The 20,166-nt window shown below is 40.6% G+C and overlaps 2 protein-coding genes across 2 annotated transcripts; one reads left to right on the top strand and one right to left on the bottom strand.

Annotated features, from left to right (window-relative positions):
* The first annotated feature begins 54 nt into the window (after positions 1-54).
* Positions 55-11,843, top strand: cip2a (cellular inhibitor of PP2A). Its single transcript, XM_057322723.1, has 21 exons — positions 55-468; positions 676-823; positions 915-1,027; positions 2,430-2,524; positions 3,207-3,303; positions 3,384-3,506; positions 3,668-3,813; positions 3,887-3,962; positions 4,074-4,301; positions 4,388-4,550; positions 4,672-4,804; positions 4,904-5,003; positions 8,388-8,506; positions 8,778-8,958; positions 9,243-9,317; positions 9,402-9,512; positions 10,253-10,449; positions 10,582-10,695; positions 10,771-10,853; positions 10,967-11,085; positions 11,236-11,843. The coding sequence occupies exons 1-21, from the start codon at positions 367-369 to the stop codon at positions 11,386-11,388; spliced, it is 2,676 nt and encodes an 891-aa protein (XP_057178706.1). The 5' UTR covers positions 55-366; the 3' UTR covers positions 11,389-11,843.
* Positions 11,844-12,118: 275 nt separating this feature from the next.
* Positions 12,119-18,829, bottom strand: ttll6 (tubulin tyrosine ligase-like family, member 6). The gene is made up of 12 exons (XM_057322987.1): positions 18,789-18,829; positions 18,415-18,533; positions 18,194-18,324; positions 17,959-18,112; positions 17,439-17,582; positions 17,203-17,288; positions 16,886-17,111; positions 16,417-16,784; positions 13,447-13,597; positions 13,035-13,274; positions 12,786-12,948; positions 12,119-12,597 (listed from the first exon to the last, which is right to left on the bottom strand). Exons 2-12 carry the CDS (start codon positions 18,433-18,435, stop codon positions 12,332-12,334), a joined length of 1,950 nt encoding a protein of 649 aa, XP_057178970.1. The 5' UTR covers positions 18,436-18,533; positions 18,789-18,829; the 3' UTR covers positions 12,119-12,331.
* Positions 18,830-20,166: the final 1,337 nt, after the last annotated feature.

Raw genomic sequence — 20,166 nt, 5'->3', positions numbered from 1 at the left:
TAACTTCGATTCCTCTACCCCTGTTGAATAATGATGAACTCTTCCACCGATTCGAAGTGTAAGCGGGAGGAAGTTGCTGTTGTACCGGACGTTGGGAAGCTAAACTTTTTATTTATATACAACTAAAATACTAATACATGCCTTTTAGAAAATTAAGTAACATATAATTCACCGCAATATTAGAAGAAATATGAACGCCAGAGCATACTGTTTTTTCATTGTTTATAAGAACGTTAGGAGCGTTGTCACTGACTAACTAGCATAGCTTGTGTTTACAAAGCCTTTCATTAAAATACTTTAGAAAACGACCATATTTATTTATTCTTATTAATTAACACTTGTCATAAGTCGTTCTTGGATGTAAAGATGGATGTATCGACCTGTTTGAAGTCTCTTCTGTTGGCCATCCGTCAGTACAGAAACAACAGAAGCGCTTTAAACGCCGCACAGCTGCAGAAACACATTGAAGTGAGTAAAAGTTAACCTTCTCTTTGTTTCTTAAAACAGCAATAAAATATTAGAAAAGACCCGAGAAATTAGGAACATTTCTAGTTAATGCATATAACAATTTGTAAACCATATAAAAAAACAGGTCAGAAGTGGCAACACTATTGCATAAGGTCGGAGACTATAATGTAGTAAATTTCAATTGTATTGGTGTTTTTATTTCCACAGGATGTGTCCGGACTGAGGTGTGGTGGAGTGCTGTTCTCAGGTCAGGTGCTTCCCAGTGAGTGTCTGAGTGGACTCATGGAAGTAGCTGGAGATCCAAACTCCAGTCACACACTGACGGGGACCATCATATCTCTGCTGGCCCAGTTTGGTATTCAAACTTTGAGTTATTAAGCCAGTGCATTATCAAAAACAAAAAGCAACCACAATGTACTAATGTATATTTATTCACGGTTTATTAGCTTCTGATGGTGAGGCAAAAGAGGCTCTTCACAGCAGTTACAACTTTACTGGCACTCTGGCAGGCATCATTTACTGCAACAGAACCACCCCAGAAGAGCCTCTTGTACTGCAGGTAAGAATCTGGGACTCTGTTATCATCATGCAAGCTGGATTCGAACTTGTGTTGCTGACAGAAACACTACCGCATGGGGGTAGTTGACAAGTAAACCGCACATGTGTTCTTATGGTGTGACATGCAAAAATGAACAAAACAACTAACAATGAAGAAAAATCTCTCTTATGCTATTCATATTATGACAAAAATATGAATAATATAAAAATGATAATACATTTTTTTGCTGTCACAACACAGGACACATGGTAAGGTTTATTTGTCAACTGCCCATGTACACTATGGGGTGGTTTCCCGGACAGGGCCTAGTCCCAGACTAACTTAAATGTTAAAGGTGTTTTGATCAAAAACAACTTGCAATGACATATCTTAGGGGCCATTCACACAGAACGCGTTTTTCCATTCCAGTGCGCTACTTTTCCATGTTTTCTATGTAAAAACGTGTTTGACGGACGTGCATCCCTGTTGAAAAAACCAGCATATGCTGGTTTGGTATGTTTTGATGCTGGTTTGTGCTGGTTTAAGCTGGTCATGTGCTTGTCCTTAGCTGGTTTAAGATGGTCAAACCAGCATCAAAACATACCTAACACAGCACATGCTGTTTTTTTCAACAGGGATGACTGTTACGCTCACATCTTTTGCAGCGTCTCGCACATGAGCGCCACGTTTTTAAGACGACGTGTCAAATTAAAAGAATTTCAACTTTTACATGCAGCAATGTCGGTTCCAAATCAGTGCACGAATCGGAAGAATTTGGAGGCGGGGCAAGCGTTGCGAGCTTCTGTTTACAGTAGCAAGTTGGCATGACATGGCTACATGGCGGAGGCGTCTTGAGACCCTTGAGTTCTACGCTGCGCTTTTTTAAAAACCATTCCTGAGCTGCACTGCGCTTTTTAGGCGCAAAAACGCGTTCTGTGTGAATGGACCCTTAACATATATTAGTGCAATTGTTTTGTCTCAAGATGCACATCAGTAATGTTTTTTTTTGTAAAGTATGTTTTAATAACAATAATTAAATATCCTAAATTACCTAAGGGCTAGTCCAGGTTAATGCATTCATGCATGCTAGTTTTTATATGTTGCCTATCATTTTTAAATTAAAGTTTCTAATATGTCAAAACAAGTTGTAAATTTAACATTTAATGTGTACTTATAATAAGGAATTTAATTTATTGCAATTGATTTATTTCAAGCGTGGTGTTAAAAAACAAAAGATAAAGATTGAGCATTTATTTATAGTGTGTAAATGAAATTGATTCTGTGTTAAGAATCTTTCTTGGTTAATGTATCTGTTCCCAGTAACTAGTGTATTTTCATATCACTTATTTAATTTGAGTGCAGTGGCATATATCGAAACTGTCTTAACTGATGATGTGACTAACAACTCTATTTGTCTTCTCAGTGCCTCAACGTGCTGCAGCGACTTACCTACAGCGTGAGGACTCGGCACTGTGCCTCTCATATCCATGAACTCATCAGCTTCTTAATGGAACATGTGTAAGACCCACAACATTCAGTTTCCATTTCCATTTATGCATTTGGCAGACGCTTTTATCCAAAGCGACTTACATTGCATCATACTATATATTTTATTTCTAAGTATGTGCAATCCCTGGGATCGAACCCATGACCTTGACCTTTTCTCCGCCTTGTTCAACTAAGGGGTTCTTATGTTGATGAAAATACAGATGTAATGTGTTTTGGAGTTGCGAATGTCTTTTTGGTAAAAGGAATGGTGGTTGCACATATATGCTATATACAGTATATGGATTTGATGCTCAATATGGTTATCACAGACGGATAATATCAAAAGAATTGAGCAGTCAGGTTGTCACAAACTGTAACACCTTTTAAAATCTCATTTAAAGGAAAATAATTCTGTGAGAGAAGCAGAGGGGTGGGGTAATGAAAAACCACAACAGTAAACTAAAACACAGTTTAGGCTTTTCATCTGAGGGGGGGGGGGTGGCTGGTGGCTTTCAAGCATGTGAGCTAGAAAATTTGCACAGCTACAACCTTTCAGAGACCGTTATGGGTTTAAGTGCGGTTTTATTATGTTGGCCCCTGTTTCTAGCTGTAGATACAAAGACAAGAAAAGAACAGGAGCTATTAAATTAATCTCGCTTTTGCATTTTGTGTATTTTATTTGTATTCTGTGTATTTTATAAAAAATCTTTAGCCAGTCAAATAATGATGACATTGTAAAGGCTTGCCTGGGCTTGATGGCCAACCTCTGTCGACACGACATCTCTGTGCAGTCACACATCAAATCTCAGGTACCGAACAAGAGATTTATTCATTATGTTTTTATGTTTGCGGTTTGATTCATTTTCTGTCCACCCGTCTTATTTTGCAGAATAACGTGAAGGCTTTCTACAGAGCTTTGATTAATTTCCTCGGTCATAACTGTCTGACCGTGGTGGTGTTTGCGCTGTCTATATTATCCAGTTTGACTCTTAATGAAGAGGTTGGACAGAAGGTATGTAATGAGACATGTGCATGTTTTAATTATTTGAGACAAAGTGCTTATGTAGGTTGGCCATGTCATTTGTTTTCTTAGTTGTGGCTGGAAACTTGCCCTGTACTTGTGTTCCACTGGGGGTATTGAGGTTGCATTACTGTGTGGTCTTTCATCTGCAGCTGTTTAATGCAAAGAACATCCACCAGACATTTCAGCTCATCTTCAATATCACTGTCAATGGTGATGGAACGCTAACCAGAAATTATGCAGTGGATTTATTAGTGGATCTTCTGAAAAACCCCAAAATCGCAGATTACCTAACCAAGTATGGTCGTATGGGAATTTTAAATACAGTTTGTTTCTTACTGCACTCTCTAAAGTGCTCTTTCTCACCCTAGGTATAAACATCTCTCTGTTTGCTTGTCTGAGGTACTTGGGCTGCTGCATAGCAAAGACCCTGATGCCGCGTCAAAGGTGAGACACTTTCAGAATGTACGAAACCATTTCATAAAGCCTTTCTAGAACATGTTTGGGTCATGGGTCATATCACAGGAAATGAAAATAAGTCATATATTTTCTATACAGGTTATGGAATTGCTGGTGTCTTTGTGCTCGGTCCCCATCCTACGCAAGCTCGTCTGCGAGGCTGTGCTCCGACCTCCAGCCGCCAGACTCCAGCCAGGTGCCAGGAAAGGTGTCCAGACCAGAGGGTCCGAGCCAAGCCTAGCGCTCGTTCATTGGGCTACGTCACCTCTGGATGGCCCGGAGCAGTGTTACACGCAGGCTTTGTCTCTGCTGGCTGAGCTTTTTGAAGTATGCTGTCTCGCCTGTCCCACAACAAGGTTCGGTTAATGTCTTTTCGGCCTGTAAGTTCACAAATCAGGCCTCTGTTCCTCCAGGAGGTGATCGATTCCTCTCTGTCAAGCTCGGCTCAGTCGTTCGCGGAGATGCTCCTCCAGGAGGTGCTGGTTTTGATGCAGTCTCCAGACTCGACGGAAGGAACGGAACAGCTGTTAAAAAAGCACTGTCTGCGTGCAGGACGTGTCGTCGATCTTTTGCTAGATATCCTTAAGACAAAATGTCAAATTTTTGATCATTAGTGGTCAATTAAATAAACATTTACTCGTGTGAAACTGCCTGATTCTGCCTATTGTAATGGCGTAGCTATCCTTGACTGTTTTACTGTTATGTAGAGGTGATTCATTGAGGCTGCTGGTGTCCCAGCGTCTGAGTCCTGAGGTGTGTATTTCACAGGTGGAACTTTTGCTCTCCTACTCTCAGGATCTTACCGGATCCACATCCAACTACCATCTCAGGTAAAATCAAATATGTTTCGTGAGCTGTGTGAGTTACCCAGCTCCTGAAGTCTTGTCTGCTTGACATTGTTGTTTTGTTGTATATTTGTGTTGTTGCAGTCAGGTGTGTTCAGAAGTGGTGTTGAAGACTCTAGAACTGATGAGCCACCTCAGACAGCAGATGCCAGACATGGAGACTTCCTTCTACAGGATCCTACAGGTACATGATCCATGCTGCACATAACAATATTAGTGTGAGGAGGTTCGTAGAGTGTAGGAAGAAAGGAGGCGGGGTCGGCGTGGCGTGGGAACATGCAGATTCTTTTATTATAAAAAAACAAATAACAATAGCGCCACTGCGCTTCGCACATTCCAATAACTCAGACTTTCAGTCTCTGTCCAGTCTGTCTTTCAGCTTCTTTGTAGCGGGATACCGTCCCTACAGAGGTTTGTCTCAGTGCTTCTTCCCAGCCGCTCTCTGTCCTGCGGAGCCCGTCTTGTCACCCCTCGGAGAAAAATACAAGACCCGCAAATCCGTGGCCACAGTTTTGTAATTCGTTCCCTCAGTTTAAAAATCCGTACTCACAGATTCTAAAACTGTTCCCACAGTTTACAAAACCGTGCTCTCGGATTAATAAACTGTACCCATGAGTTTACAATCCGTGCTCTCGGTTTTGTAAACCGTCCCCTCAGTTTTTGAAATCTGTACCCACGAATTCATAATCTGTGCCCACGCTTTTGCAATCCGTTCGCACAGTTTTGCAAACTGTAGCCTACTCGCGGAATTGAAGCCTCTGTCTGTCAACAGAACAAGCTCCTACAGGAACATTAACGAATATTGTGTACTGTTTTATTTTAGATTATATTATAAATTGTCTTAATGTGTTTACACACGAGCACGTGGCGCATATAAAGCATGCGTTCATTTCCCCGTTTCACCGGCATAAAGTTGGTTTGACACTAAACGTTCAATATTCGTGAATTTAGGGACCGTCTCTAAAGTTACATACACATTAAAATACATGTTTCCAACTTTAATGGCATTTAAAGGGAATGACTTATACCCACAAGACTAACTGTACAGTGTTCATGTGTGTGTCAGCTGTAATGCACACCTTTTATATTTATTATAATAAACTGTTAAATCAAATGCAAATATTCCTATGTGTTTCACTGCTGTATGGGCTCATACATAAATATACATATTTTAAAGCTCAATAGTATTTAAAGGGAATGACTTCCCTGACTAACTGTAAAGTGTTCGTGTGTGTGTCAGACAGAATGCACACCTTTTAGATTATTGATATGTATTAAAATAAACCGTCAAATCACATGCAAACTCCTATGTGTATAATGGTCTCATACACAAATATACCATTATTTAAAGCTCAATAGCAATACGTATAGGAATATGTGCATATGATTTGATGGTTTATTTTAATACTCAATAATCTAAAAGTTGTGCATAATAGCTGACACACACATGAACACTGTACAGTTAGTCTTGTGGCTATAAATCATTCCCTTTAAATGCTTTTGAAGTTGGAAAAATTTATTTTAATGTGTATGTAACTTTAGAGATGGTCCCTAAATTCACGAATATCGAAAGTTTAATGTCAAACCAACTTTACACCAGTGAAACGCGGCAATGAACGTGCTTGCTGAATGTGAACATGCTTTATATGCGCCACGCGCTCGTGTGTAAACACATTAAGACAATTTATAATATAATCTAAAATAAAACAGTACACAATATTCGTTAATGTTCCTGTAGGAGCTTGTTCTGTTGACAGACAGAGGCTTCAATTCCGCGAGTAGGCTACAGTTTGCAAAAATGTGCGAACGGATTGCAAAAGCGTGGGCACAGATTATGAATTCGTGGGTACAGATTTCAAAAACTGAGGGGACGGTTTACAAAACCGAGAGCACGGATTGTAAACTCGTGGGTACAGTTTATTAATCCGAGAGCACGGTTTTGTAAACTGTGGGAACAGTTTTAGAATCTGTGAGTACGGATTTTTAAACTGAGGGAACGAATTACAAAACTGTGGCCACGGATTTGCGGGTCTTGTTTTTTTTGTCTCCGAGGGGTGACTAGACTGGCTCCGTACTGTCCTCCCTTTCACTTGAGACGCTTTTTACATGTCTCCTCACCAATCACTGTAAGAGACACAGGTGATCTTAATGTGAACTTGACCTACTTACTCGCGCCTCCCCCCTTCGGCGCAGACTTCGCGAAACCACGCCCCCTTGCCACAATTAGTATTCAAGATTTGTAACCATATTTAGAGGTGTCAGGTGTGTTGTCCTGTTTATATAGTGCCAAGAGTCGAGCCTCTTATCTGTTGTCGCGGAAACCCAGAATAACAACTATAACCACAGAGGCAGTGACTGAGTAGACTAAAAACTAATGTAGACTCAAATTAAAGATGCGACTTCACACATAAACAGGGTGTCCGCGGGGTTTTAAAAAGTATTAAAAGTTGATAAATAAATTTAGAGAAAATTAAGGCCCTTAAAAAGTATTAAAAAGTCTTAAATGCCATTTTCCAAGGTAATACATTTTGTATGATCTTTTCATATTTGTCCAAAGAGGTCATATGCTAAAGTTTACCTGAATATAATCATTGCGTAGGCGAAGAGTGGAAGGTCCATTTACACCCGGTTGTTAAACAACATCGTTGACTAATGAGGAAATTCAAGTTTCCATGCAATTTTTGGAGGATAAAGAGTTTGAACCATGGCTGAGGGCCGTCTCTGGGAAGAACTCAACTCAACTTTATTTATATAGCGCTTTTTACCATTTTCATTGTTACAAAGCAGCTGTACATGAGACATATTGACTATAAGCAACACAATTAAAGTTATACCTGTAAAAACAAGAAAAAGGTGAAACCACAGAAGACAGACATACCCACATACAAAACACTCCACACACACAATATGCACACGTACTAACACACATAGACATAGACACACACACAGATGCGCATGCACACACGCACACGCACGGCCAGGAAAATAGTGCAAAACAGTATAACCGTGAGGCGTACTGTTCCGTGTGTCGGAAGGCGATTAGCATAGCCTAGTTTCTCTTTCTAATAAACCTTGCATTGGGTTAGTCACTCAATTAATTATCTGGAGCTTCTTTCCCACCCTTCTGAATTATGTTGCATTAATAAGGAGTTATCACAAACTATGACTGTTTAGTTTCTTACAATCAGTATATAGTATGTAAGTTAAAGTGTTGCCAATGTACGATTAAAACTTGAAGTGGTGATGAGGTCTTAAAATGTATGGAAAGAGTCTTAAAAAAGGTCTTAAAAAGTATTACATTTAGCTCCATTATTTCTGTATATACCCTGATAAAGCTCGTAGACTGTGTAGTATGAAATGAATCCAAAACTGCACATTGATGACACTCTGTGAAGTGCCAGGAACCCACTCAAGGCAAGCGTGTGTGCATAAAAATAGTCATGAAAATATATGGTTGCCATTTCAGAACATAGCTGAATTTAGCAATGTAAAGCAGAACTTAGAGATGTGGTATTTGCTACACTTCCTTTTGTGACCTCGTTCTTTTTTTGTCCTCTCATTGGTGCAGGATCAGCGCATGGTGACACCTCTGTCCTTGGCCCTGACCTCTAACTGCAGAGAGCATGTGCAGGTGGCACTGCGCATACTCTTTGAAGCAGCCCCACTACCTGATTTCCCCTCCGTCATGTGAGTCAAGAGAACACATCACCATGGTGTGAACTTTTAATCATAGGTGTAATTCAAACTGTTGCTCAAAGCTTTTTGTTCATTTTATTAGTGGTTATTGCGAATTCATGCATTACTTGTGCTATTGCTTATAACAGGGTTTTGTTTGAATTATTATTTTTAATACATCGGAAGTGTTATTGGTTGTAGACAAGTTAATATTTCACAGATTCACTGCAAAGGTTTATTTCTGAGCTCTAATTAATTGTTTCTCTGCTGCTCTTATTTTAAGTTTGGGAGACAGCATCGCTGCTAATAACGCGTACCGGCAGAGGGAGGCCGGGTTGTCAGTCCGGAGCCCTGCGATCGAAGACGTGACTTTTACTGGAAAGAGTTTTCATGCCGCCCATGCCGAATCTGGCTCTGCTTACAGTATCGACAGCCTCATTGAGAAACTGCAGAATGGAGCGGAGGTGACTGCATTTATCTTTTGGCACATTCATTCTGAGGTTGGCCACCATGGTTTGCACATCCATAGTGACTTATTGCATAGAGTTATAAACTGCCTTTATTCTGTTTTCATAATAGATTTAATACTGTTTATAATTAACCATTCATCAAAGGTCTGTTTGAGCATTTAGTTTAAGTGTCCAGTGTGTCACTATAACGCACCTGTGCCATCAAAGAATGACAGACAGCTTTTCCTTTTGTGGTCTAGAGTTTATTGTGTTGTGTTACTAACGTTGTAGTGTTGCAGGTACAGGACAAGGTCAAGGATGTGCACATGTCAGAGATCATAGATGTTTATGAGCAGAAGCTTTCTGCGCTAGCGGTGAGTGGCTGACACATTGTAGAACTTCCTGTGTGATTTCACATTTACACGTGTGATTTTGTGAGTGTTCTTGTGTCTTTCTAGTGTAAAGAGAGCCGTCTGCAGGACCTTTTGGAGGCCAAAGCGCTTGCTCTGTCACAAGCTGATCGACTCATTGCTCAATACCGCTGCCAGAGAGCTCAAGCAGAAGCTGAGGTCACACACGCACGCACGCACGCACGCACACACGCACACACTACAGACAGTAGCTGAGTTTACACTCAAACTTTTTTGCATCAGTTACATTTATATTTAAAGAGTACTTAACATGAGATCATGAAAATTACATTTCACGCAGTGAGTAATATCGCCTTGTTTGAAAGTAAGCTGTCTGCCAAGTTATAAATCCGAAGGTGAATGAATAACAAAGTTATTGGCTTGGAAAAAAGGGAGTCGACTCTGAATCACGCAAACAAGTCGTCCCTAGTCCGATTCGCGAACCGCCGCGGATTTACGTCACTACATATAGTCCCCACCTACGTTTTGCTAGGACTGCCCGCGAAAACTTCACTCTTCTCCCCCAAACACTGTAGCTCGTGAGCCTCATTCGCGGTAGACCAATCACATCAGACTAGGCTAGCCAAAAGGAGGGGATTAGACGGATGAATCGCGGAACGAATCATTTGAGAGTCAGTCAAGAAGTAATGTAAGAATAACTGCCTATTATTACGACATAATAGTGTTTTTACACCTTCTATGTACATAAACTTGTTGTTGGACACTCTATAAACCAAAGTAGGTCCTTAAAAATCCCTAGTTATGTACTCTTTAACATTGTCTTCTCATTTATTTGCATATGTAGAGAATAAGTTTAAATAAGGATTTATTTTATTCATACAAATGATTGCACTCCCTTTTGTGTGGTTGCCAACCTTTCACCTCATTCCCTGGTCTAGGCACGTAAGTTGGCATCTCTACTTAAAGACACTGAGAGGAAGAAGGAGGATTTGCAGTCTGTGTTGAGTGAACAGCTGCTGGAAATGGAGAGACTGAAGTCTGACAGCCAGCAGCTCCTGGAACACAACGGTCGTCTGCAGGCAGTGGCCGATCAACACCAGGAGCTGAAGGGAACATACAACCAGCTGCTATGCAGGTCAGTATCTCACATATTTACGTTATTTTGATTTGGAAAATGCTTTTATCCAAAGCAACGTATAGTGCATTCCAGATATGCACATTTTAGACACAAATCTTTACACTTTTGTGTATGTGACTGAACAATCAGGTATGACAAGAGTGAAGGGATGCTGAAAGAACTTCAGGCCGCCCATATCTCTCTTACCCAGCAGGCTGAGAGTCTGAAAAAGACCAATGAGGGTCTCAAAATGCAACAGGAGAGGTCAGTGGATAAATCTCTAGCCATGTTTAGTATTCAGTGAACTTGTCAACATCAGATTTTTTGGTGTTCTCTCAGAACTCTTGCAGAGGTGGCAGAAAAGGAAAAGCAGATAAAGGGTCTCAAGTCGGACGTGCTTGAGAAAGAGAGAAATCTAGCAGGTGAGAAAACGGGTTGAGGGGGAGTAGTGATGATCTGTATAGTCATTATATTGTTAAGTCAATTCATACATTTGCAATGCAATGTTTTTGCTTGTCTTGCTGTGCTGTAACAGGTCTTCAGAATGAGCTGAGGAGCCAGAACGAGCAGATCCATGAGCTAGAGGAGAACGTCACTATCCTCAGGAAAGAGCTTAACAAGACCGAGCAAGCCAGGAAAGAGACCAGCATCAAGGTGAGATGAATGTGTTTCTTCTGTGAAATCCATGGTTTTGGGCAGAAATAACTCCGAAAGTGACAAAGGCCCAAGGTATTCAACAGTTAGTTTATCTGTCATCTTGTCTGCTGATCCTGGGTATTTCATGCTGTTGTACCCATCTCACAGGCTTCCTCTCTGGAGCTGCAGAAGTCCCTGATAGAAGCCAAGCTGGGGAAGATGGAGGAAGAGCTGGGCAAACACGCACAAATGATCCAAATGATACACAGTCTTAGCAGCGGGAAGCTCAAGGGCGACGTCACTGCCAACCTTTCTCTGTGACACACACATCAATGAAAAACCGTGACATATTTTAAATATTTACCTGCAATGAAATAACTTATTTATCTGTGATTACTGTACTGTTGCTTTTAGTGTGTGAACTTTGTGTCTGTTAAATATTGATGTATTAATGCCTCTAGAACACAGAACATTAGGACTTCCCTTCATTTTTGATACCATGAATTATCTGAAATGTATTTTTAAGCAGATTCATTGTAGATGTCATATCATGAAGTGTTAATTGTTATTTCACCGTTGGGCACCAGAGGTCGCCAATGGCACTAACTAACGTTCTCCCCTCTTTGTTTAATAAACAATAATTGCTTCTTTATGATGATGAATTGTTTCTATAATTCAATTTAATTAGTTTTAATACTGTAATTAATACAGTATATAAATATTGAAGTAATTTTGGCTTTCAGACTTTTAGGAGCATGTATGTTGTTATGTTGTTGATCTTGGCTAAATGTTTTCCAAAAGCTTTGTTATTAAAGTATAAAGTACAATTTACGTGCTAAAGTTTAATGAAACCTGAAAAATATCACTCTTTAAGAAACTTGCGGTAAGAAGCAGATTTGCAGCAGATGTTTTCTTTTATGTTTGCTGCAACCTTTTCTCTGTTATATCTGGTTAATCTGATGTAAGTAATATCAGATCAAATCTGTTAAGTACAGAACAGGAGTTACTGTTAAAATACCCTTTTTAATATTCACATTGGCATAGTGACAAAAATATCAGCTAACAAAAGCTATACAAAATGGGAGGACATAAAAACAGTCTAAGGCTAAAACAATTACAGCAGGGACCAGTCCAAAATTTGATTTTAACACCTCGTAACTATAACTAAATCATGAGGAAAATAATAAAAAACAGAGAAATGGCTTTAGTTTTCACTGAGCAACTTAACATTTCCATTATGGAATACAGGTAGTGGATGCAGATTTCACATATGTAATGCTGAGCATGTCTTTATGTTGTCCTGCTGGGAGACTCTGCGAGTGCCCTTGCGGAGGGTGTGCGAGGGATGTGGCCTTGGGACAAGAGGCGCAGGGGTGGAAATGATGTAAAGAGATTTGGGGTCAGGGGACATCGTGGGACCCTGCAGTCGCCCTGGAATGAGCGGAGGCATTCCTAACATTGCCGATCTGGCTTTCGACTCAGCCAAAGAGGAGCTCAAACTGCCCTGACGCCATGCACAAGAGCCATTCACTGTTAAGCAGAACAAGAGAAGTGTGTTATTCAATTATGATATGGAATACAAGACGGAGAACTTGAAAGACTAGGATATTCACTTGTCCAAGGTAATCGCTGGGCACTAGCAGGGTTTGTTAGACAGGCAGATGGCCGCTGCTCTTCATTCGATGCTGACATCTCGCTTGTACAGTGTTTTAAAGCACCTTTCTCAGTATGGACCGGCTGGAGCCGCCCTTGTTCCAGGGAGGGCCAAGGCTTTCGGTTTTGCACATACTGCAGGGACGGTTTGGCTTTCGTAGATACCTGCTGTTGCATCATAGTGCAGATGTTCTTCTGCCTCCATGACATCTCTGCAAAGGGGTCCAGCTGGAGAAATGCAGAACCATTCAATGTTGACAAGCAGGATACATGTTATATGTTACATGGGGCGACTCAGAAAACCTTTGTGGTACCTTGTGGTCGTGTCTGCAGTGCGAATGAAACCTGGCTTGTTCATGTAAGTGGTTGATAGGTTCAGAAGTGTGATTGGCACTTTGAAGTAGCTGGCGGACCTGGTTAACCACACCCATGTTTAGCAGCAGGGTCTCTCGTTGGTGAAGCTCACTGACTCTCTCTGCCTCCTCTTCCTCTGATAGGTCAAGAGCAACAGTTGTCTCTCCTGTCAGGGTGGGATTCTCGAGCATAGCTGGTAGCTGGAGAAAAGAATCAGACCACAGGGAATTTCTTACAGTTAAAATATGGACAACAGCCTCCCTCTAGTGATACGTCTATTGAACTACATGTTTGGTCATCCAAAGAATGCACATTATGCAATTTTAGTAAATATTACAATAATACTCTGTTGTTTTATATGCTGGCACTCACTGAATTTGGGTTCAGGTGTGTGGGCTGAGCCTGAATCCGTCTTGGTTTTACTCTTTCTCCAGCAGATTCACCTTGAAGATTTCGCTTCCGTGAGCCTTTCTTTTCCCATTCCTTCTGCTCCTGCTTCAGACGAAGTTCCTGCAACTGCTGCCTACACACATTCCACATTAAAACGGTCTTAATTTCAATATTCCGTGAAATATATTTAAAATACAGTAGTGGCTGTACAAAAGTGATGTCCAACTTTGGGCAATTGGTATATTTACTATTTATTCAAATACTTTATTTAGGATGCATTATTTGCATAATTAATAATATTATTATTAACAATTTTATATGCGTGTTGCATCAATTTGGTTGGAGTATGAACTAAAGCTCTGAGCTTTTTATAAAGGGATAACCCTGCACAACCAATCAGACCACACCCCCCATCCCCCCCCGGCGGGTCTATCGGATTTTGGTACACATATGTTGACGGGTATGGTTTACACGATGAAAAACGGAAAAGTTTTTCCTTGGCGTTTTTGAAAAGTTTCACGTACACATGACAGCGTTATCAAAACGGTCTGTATTTACACGTATTTATGAAAACGGATAAAAACGTTGTAGTATGCACGCCAGGCCAGTGGATGTCGATGTTGTTGTGTAAAGAAACGGGACGTGCCTTGGCACATAGTTATAAGCCAAAAGTGCTTTTTAATAACGTTTGTCGACGTATATGTGTGTTTAAAGTCCGGCGAATATAAATAGTGTGTCTCCGCTGGTCTTATTGGTGCAGCAAATCCACATTTTGCTGGGGAAACGTTAATACATAGTCGAGCAGTGAGAGCTCACAGTACGGGAAGCCGCCATATTGTTGTGGCTAATAGAGGGTACGCATTGACGTCACTTTCCCACGTGAACACGCTCCCTTGAGTGGTAAAACTAAGGCAAAATGGCTGCATTCAATAAGAGGAACAAAAACCGGGAGTAAAACACGCAATTATTTGCTGAAACTACAAGCAGCTGGACTCGACGGTGATCCTTACGACTACCTTATGACTTACAAAGGAATCAGTTGTTCTTAGACACTCAAATGTTGCGCGGAATTGCGTTTCCTGATATTGTAACCATTCATTTTGCCCAGTGTTTTACCACTCAAGCAGGCGCGTTCCGGCGTGTTCACGTGGGAAAGTGACGACACGTGCATACCTCTATACTCGCGCGTAATACGCATGCGCGTGACGTCATCGTTTTCAGAACGTTCCGTCTTGCAGTCTAACTAAACCCGTTTTCCAAAGTTTGCATTTTCGGTCTGCAAAAACGCCGTTTCCGTCTAAACGACCCGTTAAAACGCATAAAAAGTTTTCCGTTTTCAGTTGAAAACGGCGTCGTATAAACGGCTTTTAAAATACACTACAAGACTTTTGCCCAGATTTTCGGTCTGGACTTGTTGCAGAAAGTCTGTGCCAGTCTGCAGATTTGCTCAGTTAGTGTGTTTCTATCTGAAACTTTCAAAAAGTCTGTAAGTGTATGATGTCTAGTTTAAAATTTTGAATTGGTGCTGAGACTGAATCTTAGGGAAAGAAGGCCAAAAGCAGAACAAATTACGATAAGCAACTTAACTTTACTTGGAATGTGGCTTCACTCAGACCAGCGATTGGTGATGATTCCCGACCACAGTGTGTGATTTGCGGCGAGGTGTTATCATAGGAGAGTCTTAAACCTTCCAAAATGCTGAGACACTTGACAACTAAACACGAATCGCTGCAGTCAAAACCGCTTGAAAGAGCAGATAATCACGAAAATTAAACCAAGTTCATCTTTTTCTCTCCAAATTGATGAGAGCACCGATATTGATGGAGAAGCGCAGTTGTTGGTTTACGTTCGGGAATTTGCACCGACGGAGCTCGGGATATGACTGGTAAACACAGTGGAATGGTCGCTCCATTTGCAGATTGGACGCATAGCATGAGACACGTACAAGCCCTTGCGGCAAAAAGCCACCTGATACGAAACAAGTGATGGATGAAGCCATTCGCGCAGTCAACACGATAAAAACGGGCGCAACAAGCACACAGACTTTCAAAGTTCTCTGTCAAGACTCAAGAGATGGGCGCAGAACACCAGCAGCTGCTGTTTCATACAGTATAGTGAAGTGCGTTGGCTTTCCAGAAGAAAAGTTTCAGTCGACTCCATGAGCTCCGAGAAGAGGTAAGGATCTTTCTTTTGGAGAAAAACTACTCGCTTGCTCCAAAATTTTCTGATGAAAAATGGCTTTCTCTTCTGGCCTACCTAGCTGACATTTTCAGCCGACTTAATGATCTGAATGCAGGACTTCAGGGCAAAAAATACATCGCTCTTGACTCTTTCTGATCAAATTGAAGGATGGATTAGAAAATTGTAATTGTGGCGAATTCAATGATAACTTTGATGCTTTCCCTTTACTGGACAATTTCCTTTACGAGAGCATTGTGCCAAGGGCCAAGTTGCGTCAGGTGTCCTGAAATTTCATCCTACCCATCAGATTGTCTTACTAGGCATGCGCACATCAATTTTACATCATTTTATCGGGGCTCACCTAAGTGAAATGGAAATGCAATTCCGTGAGTAATTCCCTGAAAATCAAGCCATGTGTAACAGGTCCTACCCATCTCGCTCTGTGCGGGCCTAGAACCAGCGTCTGTCCGGCATGGGAGTCTTGCGCTGAGGAGGCTAAATATAATATATATACAGTATATATATATATATATATATATATATATATTATAATATATATACTAATATAATGGGGGGGTGTGTGGGTTGTAATGGGGGGGTTTGTGACAAAATGTTGTCGTTCATGAAAGGGGGTCGCACTTGAAAAAAGGTTAAGAACTGCTGTTGTACCATACACCTCATTTTGAATCAAACCTAAAGGGCATTTAAAGCAAATATGTACAGATATGCCTCCGGACATCACTTTTTTGCCACTTGTATATTATATGCAACCTGGCACACTCCTCCCTGGCTTTGGAGGCTGCAGTCTCCTGGAAGAGAGAGCCGCTGTGCTGAAAATACTTGTCGTATTTCTCCCCTCCCTCTCGAGGAAAGATCCGTCGAAATCCGCCCATGTGTTTGGCCTCGTATCTCTGCATCTGCTCCATGCTAGTGGCCTGCGACTGCCGAAGCTCCTCGCTCCTGGCTTCTCTAGAACGGTTCTGCTGGAGTCTCTCTTTGACCCGGCGTCTCTCCTCCTCTGTGATCTTCCTGCGGTCACAAGCTCCCAGGTTAATCAGCACCAAAGTGTCATAAAGCAGGTCGTCCTTTACCTCCCGGTCCAGACGGGAGTCTGTGGTGAAGCTGGGGGAATGGTTGACCTAGACACACAAAGTATGTGCTATTTTATGAATCCACATTATGTAGGTTTAGATGTAATTGGTTATGGCTATGAAGGCTATGAAACAAAATGGGTCTGAACCTCAAGAAGCCAAGGTTTAAATCGATGGTCCAGTAGCACATCAAAGCCCAGAATCTCAAAGCAGGCACTGCCTGATGCATGGTTGGGAAAGCATGTGTGGTAATTGTGTTTGAGAATGGGATGAGCCGATATTAGTGTCTTTATGATGACGTCGTCGATGTCTGTCCACATCTTCTCTGTATCGTAATTCAAGGCTTCCATGTGCTTCTTAAAGGTGGAGAGTTTTCTGAATAGAAATGAGTACATTTTTTGTTCATACAGAATCCTAGTTTAGTTCCAACACAATTGTAGAACATCTTTGGGAAAATGTAGATTACCGTTTGCTGCCTGTATCTTCATCTCGTACAAAGTTTTCACTGTGTTTGTTGATTGCGTAGTTAGTTAAGTGCATGCAAACATCCTCCTGAAAACAAGATGCACGAAGAAAAAGGAGGAACATTCATTTGTAGTCTCTATTATAATAACTTATACTTAACTTAACTTCTAACTATAATAACTTTATTATATATATATATATATATATAATAACATTTGCAATTTTCAGCCTCTTTACCAAATTGCTGCCATTGGGGTCAGTGTATTGAGTCGTGCAGAATCGGACCAGTCCCTCATTGTACATAAAGACACGGAAAGGGTCACAGTTGGTCACTAGCACATAAATACGCAGGTCAAACTTGAAGCCATCGAAGATGAATGGCTAAAGAAACAAAGATAAGACACAATGTATTTTATTAGTGTCTTTATGATAAAAGTGCATCATTTCTCCGCATGTTTATTTAAAGGGATAGTTCACCCCAAAATAAAAATTCTGTCATTGTTTATTCACCCTCATGTCATTCAAAACCTGTATGACTCCATGAAAACAGATTTTGAGAAATGTCTCAGTGGTTTTGTGTTCATTATGGAAGTCAATGGAGTCCAATGTTGTTTCTTTAAAATATCTTTTTTTAGTGTTACACACAAAAAAAGAAAATCATACAGGTTTGGAACTAAATTTCATTTTTGGGTGAACTGTACGCTTGTATTTGTGAACCATTGTGTTGGTGGCTATAATTGTGATGTAATTGTGTTACCTTAGATATGTACACCTGACAGATCATATGTTCTGGCCGAATGTCCTTGCTGGACTTGGTAAGATAGATACCACGACCTTGGCAACCTGAGTCTGGCTTACAAATGTACGTTTTGTGCTTTTTGGCTCTGGTGTATGCTAGAAAATCACTATAGCTGAAACACAAAGCGAGTTTTTTAACACCCACTATAAAGTCACATTGTGATCTCTTTGCATGGCTGAATGTAAAGACTCACTCTGCAGGGAGGCACCACGTGCGGGGTAAAATGTTGTACTCCTTTGGAAAGAGTTTCAACATACGGTTCATGTTTCGTGCAAGCAGGTCCTTTCTGCAGATTTCATTCATGCCAGGAAAATGATTGATTTTCTGTGTGAGAGCAATGTGAGCATCTTTTAAACATTTTAAAATAGGCAAGAACGCTAAATGGGAGACTTATGATACTTGACAGTAAATCACCTGGTAACGCTTCATATCCATGACCCTGTCTAGTGATACTGAGCAGTCGGTCCAAAACAAGGTCCAGTCTTCTCCCTCCACAGCTTCTCGCAGCCCATATTTGCGAGCAGCTCGGCGCACTTCAAAAAAAGGAAAGGAGTGTTGAGTGTGCTGTTAAAGCGGTACTTCAGCCATGAACTGCATTATTCTTCAAGAAGAAAGTCATATTCACTTAAGATGCCTTGAGGGTGAGTAAAACATGGGGAAATTTTGATTCATGGCTGAAGTACCACTTTAAATTATAGACAATGATGTTTGAGTTGAGTAGGCTATTTTATTAATATCTTTAGTAATCTTGAGACAAATGTGAAAAATACAGAAGAGATCAAACTCACCACTTTCATATTTGCAGTTGGTCAGATTTATCCACAGTCATCTGAAAGAAAAAAGAGAACCAAGAGACAGACCTGTGCATCATTCAGAAAATAAAAAGTCCCTTGTTATCTTCTAGACATCTGAAAGAAATGATAATCCTATTAAAGGAGTAGTTCACTTTCAAAATAAATGTTCATGATAATTTACTCACCCCCATGTCATCCAAGATTTTTATGTTTTTTTTCTTTAGTCGAAAAGAAATTAAGGTTTTTGATGAAAACATTCCAGGATTTTTCTCCATATAGTGGACTTCAATGGACTCCTAAACGGTTGAAGGTCAAAATTACAGTTTCAGTGCAGCTTCAAAGGGCTTTAAATGATAAAGTATATCGTCGCTGTCGGGCGGAAACCTCCTATGTCCAAATTTGGTCAATTTCATATTTTTTCACAAATCGATGCTATTGGTCAGTCCTCATGTGGGTCTGTTATTTTTACAAATTATTAACCAATCTAAAGTGTTGAAAATAGCTTGAGAGCAAATCTCTTAACTCCATTGGACACTTCAACTGTCTGAGAAGTCTCGTAACTCCACCTCTTCTTTACTCCTCGGGAGCTTCTCGGCATTACGTCTCCTGATTGAAAGTTTTTTATACAATAACGAGTGAAAATAGTTAGGTTAGATACATTTGAGTAGGCCTGTTTTGTTAAAAATCGATAGCTGTAATGCTTCGGTGCAGAAGGAAGCCCGTGAGCCACGAAGGTAAATTTGCGATCAGATTCGGCTAATTTCCGCCTATTAGACAGCCTAGTCAGCTCATCGTTTTTTGTATTACATCACTTATAGTTCTTAAACCTTTAAAATAGACTTTAGGAAGATGTATGTAACCACAGTCGTTAGCTTTGGTTAACGATTGAAGCCTTTTCTCTTGTCAAGAGGCTCAACGCGACTGCCGACTTTATTTGCGTGCAGATTAATTTCCGCCTATATTAGACAGCCTGTTTAACGTTTTATTTTGGTATTGCATCACTCATAGCTCTAACGTTTAAAATAGAGTTTAGGAAGATGTATGTAACCACAATCCTTAGCTTTCATTAGCTCTTAAAGCCTCGTCTCTTGTCAAAAGGCTCAACGCGACCGCAGACTTTGATGAACACTGCTGGCAGCAGCGACGTCTGTGTCCGTACTATTCTTATCAATGACAGCGTAATCTCGTATCTCCCTGCTCCCAAGTCATAAACCTTGTATCTCCGATTAAACATGGTTTTGGGGAAATGTTGTGTTAATGTTGGTACACAACAGTATATGATAGCAATATAAGGTATAATACCAACTTTAACGATACAATGTTTAATAACTCAAAAAATATGCAGTTTTTTTAATTTCCTGAAAAATAATGG

The sequence above is a fragment of the Triplophysa rosa genome, linkage group LG23, assembly GCF_024868665.1.
Source record: "Triplophysa rosa linkage group LG23, Trosa_1v2, whole genome shotgun sequence".
Classification (NCBI taxonomy): domain Eukaryota; kingdom Metazoa; phylum Chordata; class Actinopteri; order Cypriniformes; family Nemacheilidae; genus Triplophysa; species Triplophysa rosa.
This window is presented reverse-complemented; position numbering and strand designations above follow the sequence as displayed.